A 7403-nucleotide genomic window follows, 5' to 3' on the forward strand; every position below is an offset into this window, starting at 1 on the left:
GCACACATACACTCACATAACACACTCAACACACAAAATCCAATGAATTTTTTCAAAATGAGGATTGCCTTTATATATTCTTTCGCTGTATCAAAATATAGTAAAAAATCAAGAAAAAAAGCATCAAAAATATCAAAAGGTGTATGTTTAACTATCCCTTCCTCTCCTTCCGTTTACTCAACTGAGTCTCAAACCAAATCTTATCTTCAGTCTTCTTCTCCCATCCATCACATTCAACCCGCACTCTCATGAGCCTCAAAAGATACATCTTTTCTTGGCCCTTGAGGAGACTCAACTCATACTCCCGCTTGATACGTGCCGAGTCATTCATATACACTTGTATAAGCGTCTGCACCTGTATATATCTCGTGGTCTCTAATACTCGAATGGGTAGTCCTAGTCCTTCTCCATCAGCATGGAAGAAGTCTCTTAATACTCGGAGACACGTCTCAGCAACCGATAATTGACGCTTGTTTAAGAAGCGTCGATCTCGTTCTATAGCTCCATATAATGGTGGAATCATGACACTGTCGATTACGTTGAGAGCTTCATGCCATGTAGCCATAATTACATCTTGAGCCATTTTGGTTGATAGATTCACGGCTAATGTCTCCAAGTTTTTATTTAGATAGTCGGTTAAGGGGGATATAGCTTGTTCGGCTTCATGTGGTGGGACTTTGACGTCTATAGATGCTCCACTGACTGTTTTATCGGTGTATTGGGTTGCAGCCATTCCCGTCATTTGTGCTAGACGAGACAGATTCGTGTTTGGTGGTAGCGGAGCAGCTTCATGAGCTTTCAACGCCTTTGATATAATGTCTTTAGCTACAGGTGCAATCTAAAGGGGATAAGTGTGAGCAAAACTAGCAGAAAAAGAATCCCTTGTCGTTCTCAACATGTTCAACTCACCCTTGAGCAAAGCGCTCTCACAAAATCGTTCTTGGTTCTCCCCATTCTCTCTTTCGACCGTCTGAACCAAAACTCGACATCTTCTTCCTCAGCTTCCAATGTCAATCTCAACAATACACGACCCTGTGGCTCCAATTCAACCCAAACATCATGCGTCATATGATCCAATAAAGCAGCCTTCAAAGCAGACGTAGCACTTAAATTTATACTAGCACGTCCTAATTCTTCATCAGACATCATCAAGTTTCGTGAATAGGCTATTATTTCAAGTCGGGTTACAGGAGGTAGCATGACTTGGAAGGCTTCATCCCATGCTGGGTTTACGGTATCGGCTACATATCGAGATCTCGCCAATTCACAATCTCGACCTCGTAATACTATGGATTGGGATGGATCTACTATACCAGCCTTCTTTATCGGGCTGACCTTTACAAGTGCTGATACAGGTTGATCAACTATGGCCGAATCAGGGGATTTGACAGTGCCATCAGGTACTTTTATAGCTATATATGGGGATGCGAGACCTGTACGAGCCGAGGATGGTTTCAAGTTCTCACCAAAGGCTAGTTGGATTTTAAATGTACCGGATACGGCATCTTCTGTTGACGACGACGACAAGACGGAGGAAATACCAGATGTCATCCTAGAGGTATATCTCTCTTGCCCTCTTCTAGCAGCAGGTGCCATAGACTGCCGATAATTCCTTTGGGTTTTCGTTAAGGTAGCTACATTCATATCTGAATACATTTGCTCCAACTTGGTATCAGCATACTCGATATTAGATAACTTGACACAAGATTGTACAGTGACTTCTCGAATTTGCTTCGATTGTGACATGAGTGGTGCTAATAACTCTCTAGCAGTTAAACTAGCTATAGCACCAGCACCACTTGCTGAACTACCACCGCCATCTTTTTCTTTGATTTCACCAGTACCCATAGCATCACAATATTGCTCAATGGCTCGATTTACAGTTTGTGCGAATCGTTGGAAGAAACTGGCATTCTGGACGGCATTAGACCAGCCTAGTTCGACCAAGAATTCCAATTCGGAATACACAGCGGTGAAGAGATCAGTAATGGATGATGAATATAGTGGCGGATCACCGTCTTGGTTGAGGTGACCATCAGTTACTGGTTCAAACCGATCAGCAGCAATAGCATTATTGACCCATATTGCTGTACGTTCTGATAAATGCTCTAGCCATTTCATGACGAATGGAGCGAACCATCGTTCTACATTCAAGTCGGCCTTGATCCTATTTGGGGTAGGAACCAAAGTTTAGCACCATGCAAAAAAGCGTTGCGCGAACAACATCGATGTCCTGCGACTGGTTCTTCAATGCCACTTACGATGGTAACATCTTATTGAGCTGCTTCTCCATGTTCTTGACCTTCTTGTACAATTCAAACATGGATTTACTGTACTCCACAGATTCGTCACTGGCAAAGGTTTCAGAATTGTTCTCCAACTCAATGACAAAGTATTTGAGGAAGCTGTCTGCTGTTAACATGGCAATGTCCACCTCCCTATAATGACAAATTTTTGGTTAGATCACAATTTATTCAATCACACCTTTGAGCAAAAAAATCTCAAATCACATGGACCGACAATGCTCGGTGCTTACTTCTCAAAGGGCTTCGTAAAGTGCTTGACATCCACCTCAATGTCATCGACCAGCATATCAGCCAACTGAGATATACCACCAATAACTGCTTCAGAGTCATCATCACTCAATGGCAAACTGAGTTGTCGATGCTTCTGGAATCGAGCTATGGAAGCCTCCATCATAATCTTCCGTAATTCTTCACGGAAGGATTCTGGGAGGTCTGGATGAGATTCACGGAATGTCGTATTCTTGTGAATCATCCGAAGCATTAAAATGGTTGTTTCTAATGCTCTTCTGGGCGTGTTTTTGGGGAAATGGTCCTTGTAATTGCTGACTTGCTGTTTGTAATAAAGATGCATGTCATCTAATAGTTCCACCAGCATGGGTTTCTACAAATTTGACATTGCGTGTGAGCATTTGCATTCATATTCGAGGCCAAAATAAAATGGCGATGGAGCAACCACGAGTGGCTATTCCATCAACTCAGCAACATACCTCATGCCGTGACAACCAATTCCTGTTGTACTTCATGGCATCATACAAGACTTCATAAGCAGTCAACAGGGAACCAGTCGGAAGTTGGAATTCCTTGTACATGATGAAGAGCATTTCCAAATTAGCAATAACCATAAATGCATCACCAATATTCCACATTCTCCCAAACACTTTTAACAGTGCTTTAGATTCTTCTCCTAGCAGTTCAGTGGTGGTTTCCGTCACTTCGTTACCCATAGTATTAACATCAAGGACTAGACATGCTCGTAATAAGGTTTTGTACATTACACGGAGATTGACGTGGCAGTTATATATTTGTTGTGTGAGGAATTCGGTTGGGTTTCGTGAGGATGGAGATTCGATATCTTCCGGTTCAGCGTCGGTGATCATGGCCTCTATGAAAATGTCACCACCAACGTACTTGTCTTTTCGACCTGGACGTGGGCCGAGAGTATATCTGCGACCTACTACGCCCTTGTCTCGTTGAGAGGCTTGGACTAGATCGTATACAGGGATGCTAACCATTCCTAAAAAGTAGTCCTTCTTCTTATCCCACACTGAGAGTAGCACCTTGTCTGTGATGGATCTGGCTTGTACTATCATGTGCTCGTTCCATTCAGGATTGTTTGAGCCTTCTACGGCTTCAGTCAAGAACATTTCCTATGATTATTTGTATAACATTAGCGGGAAAAAACCCACAAACGCCAAGAATATCCACGAATGAGGAAGCATCAAGAGCACAAAATCTCTTCACGCATTCAGGACAGTAACGTACCTTGTCCTTGTCCTTGACCTTCTTGTAGGGGTTTGGGTCTGGAAACGGAATGGTTCCAACCTCGATGCAACAAAATGCATCTCTAGCTTTCCCCTCTTTAGCACACAATCCTTTAGCTCTCAGCACTTTGAATTTTAGTTTAGCATCTATACGAGCTCGTTTCGGTTTTGTGATATCACCCTTTACAGCTTGTGGACCTAACAGGTATCGTCCACGTAACAATTCAGCAATCACAAACTGGAATTCATCTCGCACTGTTTCCATCCATTGAGCATAGCCATCTCGAGTCAGGAAATCGTCTGGAGTGGCCGTTTTGGTCTTGTCTGATCGTAACGTACGGATTAAAGCAGTCACGTAATCGGGCACTATGATTTTTTCATCTACTGGTTCCAGATTTTGGGTTGGCATTGGTGGCGGATCTGGATCAGCCTGCCATTGACCCGGTTCTGGTGTTCTTCCACGATTACGAGAGTATGGTCTTGGTGGAGTTCCACCACTAGCACTACCATTCATATTCTCGTCTGATTCTTTACGAACCGCTGCACGGTATCCTCCTGACGCTGAAGCTGGAGGAGGCACTCCGGCCATACCACCTACTTGCTGTCTATATTCTACAGGTGTGATATTACGAGGGCCGCTACCTTCGCGTTCTTCACGTTCTCGTTGACGTAGAGCTAATCGTTCATCTAGCGACATATTTGACGATGTTTTTCGATCTACTTGTTCGGGGATACGGGGCATGGGAGGAGCAGATGGTTGACGGCGCTCAATACTGCTAACATTGCTGCCAACATCACTATAAGATCCCGTTCGTGAGGATGATCGAGTGACGGCTTGAGCAGAAGAGGTAGAAGCCGATATATAACTCATTTCAGCCTGACCGACTTTAATGCCTCCTGAACCATCGGAACGACCTGTAGATAAGCTGCGCTGCCTGCCTCCTCCTCCTACTGATCCACCGCTATTTGAACTTCTCCCCGATTGACTTTGGTCTGGAGTTGAAGCACCAGGAGGAGCGAAGAATCCATCGGCATTTCGTTGTATAATACGTGGCCCTGAGCCCCGACTATTGCGTTGTTCGTCGTGCTGCATAAAAGAGTAAAGTGAGTTAAAACGGGGTCGAAAACTCATTTCAAGATTTGGAATGCCGATTCGAGCCACGGTAGGCCGAATCAGTTCCAATATCAATAATCAGAGTGACTTTTGAAGACATGTAATAGGCATCCATCACTTCACTGATGGTGTTTCCGACTCCTCACACCGTCAATTGAATTGCCGTTTGCAACCTGTTTCAGAATTGAAAGAACCAGATTGCTGGCATAGAGGAGTATAACTTACGTCGTAGTCCATAGCGTTGTGAGCTTAACAGACACACAACTACTTGGAACGACCACTTGGAAAAGTATCTCTAATTCGCTGTCTGTTTTGTTGAGTCAAGAAGCTCCACAGCTGAAACTGTGATTGGAAAGAAGAACAAACGGAGAAGAAAGTAAGCTTGGAGAACTGGCTGTATACGTGCTTTATATCCACTTTTTGCATGAATTTGCCGTTAAATGTGAGCGATTGCTCTAACAATTCCACACTTTTCCTAGTAAAATGAGTAAATTATCGCAAAAGGTTGCCATCATAACGGGAGCTGGAACCCAGCAAGGCATTGGTTTCAACGTGGCTAAGCGCTTTCTTCAAAATGGTAACTGCAACTGTTGGACTTTGTTAAACTTGTCTCATATTGTGATCAACATGTTACGCAACGGCACGTTTGTTACGAAGTTGCTTTGGGTTTGCTCTAAATTATATATTCCTTACTTATAGGAATCCATGCTGTCGTTCTCGTGGATATTAAAGACGCAGACGGCCGAGAATCTCAACGAGTTTTGGAAAGTCAGTTTGGTCAAAACCGTGCGCTATTCTTACGTGCTGACATCACAAACGTAAGCTCTGAAAGGGTCCCTGTAACTACGCAGCTAATGTTTGGCTGAACCGTTACTCTCACAGGAATACGAATACGACGCTGTCTTTGCTGAAGTCATGAGAGTGTACAAACGCGTCGACATCCTTTGCAACAATGCAGGAATCGCAACTGAACCTCGCGGACAGGTACATAGCTCTGCCTGGAAGTACACAATTCGATTAAATGTCGACGCCGTTATATACGGCACAATTCTCGCAATTGAGAATGCGAGGAAGACCAGGAACCCAATCCTGGTAATATCGACCGCGAGTCGAGCAGGCTTGTTTCCAACCGTACAGCTTGTGTACGGGGCTACTAAGTGGGCCGTCGTGTACGTGTGCAAGACTTGTTTACAAGTCATCCCATCGTCATACTCTCCTAACACAGTTCATTGTCAACAGAGGGTTTATGGCAAGCTTGCCAATCGCCGTCAAAAATGGCATGTTTGGAGATGTACCTAAAGGATCACGGTTCTTGTCTGTGTGTCCTGGTGCAATTGGGACTCAGATGGGCCTGATGGCCCAGAAACCCCTTGGAATGGACGAAGAGAAACATGCTCGAGTACAAAAGGTACTCGTTGAAGCATATAATCGTGGAGGTGGTCTGCTACCTGTTGATCTTATCGCGGATTGTTATATGATGGGAGTTGACCACGAGTATTTGGATGGTGAGTTTCTGTGTTTGAGATAGCACGACATTCACCTTAACATTCACTTTATGACCATCCCACATATCAAATTAGGTATTGCTATTGACGGAGGTGATATTCGAGGTCCGAGGGTGATAAGAGACGTGGTTGTTGGAGGAATGGAATCTGCCGTGCAGGCAGTCGCCCCAAAAGCCAAAATATGAAATTGAAAATGAGAACAATTGCCACAGACTAAAATTGAAAATTGTGATGGCAAAATTTATATGGTTTTGAAGCTTCAAAATATCAGATCAACATAACACAGGAAGAGGTGCAATTGGAATACAATATACAGCAGATACTTCATGTTCCTCAAAAAGAAGATATGAAAGTGTGATGGGTAATAATAAAAGAAACGTATAAATTCTACAATGGTATAGAAGGTCTATTGCCCGGTGGCAGCTCAAATGGTATGTACGGAGAGTTGACACCATCCGCCGATGGTGGTATTTCACGTAAACCATACAGTTCAGGCTGTGGTCTAGGAGGAGGAGCATGCCACCATCTCCTCCTTGTGGGTGTTGTTGACTGTGAGACTGTTCGTCTCGGTCTGTGCGGTAGCAGATATACATATATAGTCAGCAAGATGCCACATACAGTCTGAATACAAAGCTGTCAAAGGTAAAAGTTCAGTACAGCTGGTCCAGCGTTCAGGCACAGTGAAAGTACTTACAACGACTATGAAGAAAGGATATGCATTCGCAAGACCTTCGGTTGCTGTTTCACATGCTGCTAGCGTTGCCGTATTTGAGCCACCAGGGCTAGCAATGGAAAGGTAGATGTCAACAATTATCGTCAAGGGTGTCAACCACGTACTACACTCACCATGCAAACAGCTGAGGGTAGAATATACGGATGCCCAATACACCAAATGTCAATATGATGCGAATTGGTGATATTTGAAAGACGCTGGTGGTTCCTGCCAGTCCAGTTCCCAGTATATACCCAAAGTCTACACCGAATCGCATCCACCAGA

At 43.9% G+C, this 7403-nt stretch overlaps 1 protein-coding gene across 1 annotated transcript; it reads right to left on the reverse strand.

The window, feature by feature from the left end:
• Positions 1–147: 147 nt before the first annotated feature.
• SmJEL517_g04041 (uncharacterized protein) lies at positions 148–5138 on the reverse strand (the record flags this gene model as incomplete). The annotated part of the gene is made up of 8 exons (XM_031169969.1): positions 148–151; positions 195–838; positions 910–2167; positions 2262–2438; positions 2537–2907; positions 3014–3673; positions 3789–4874; positions 5127–5138. 8 exons carry the CDS (start codon positions 5136–5138, stop codon positions 148–150), a joined length of 4212 nt encoding a protein of 1403 aa, XP_031024106.1.
• Between the last annotated feature and the right edge of the window lie 2265 nt (positions 5139–7403).

The sequence above is a fragment of the Synchytrium microbalum genome (genome assembly GCF_006535985.1).
Source record: "Synchytrium microbalum strain JEL517 chromosome Unknown SmJEL517_scf0024, whole genome shotgun sequence".
In the NCBI taxonomy this organism is placed as follows: Eukaryota; Fungi; Chytridiomycota; class Chytridiomycetes; order Synchytriales; family Synchytriaceae; genus Synchytrium; species Synchytrium microbalum.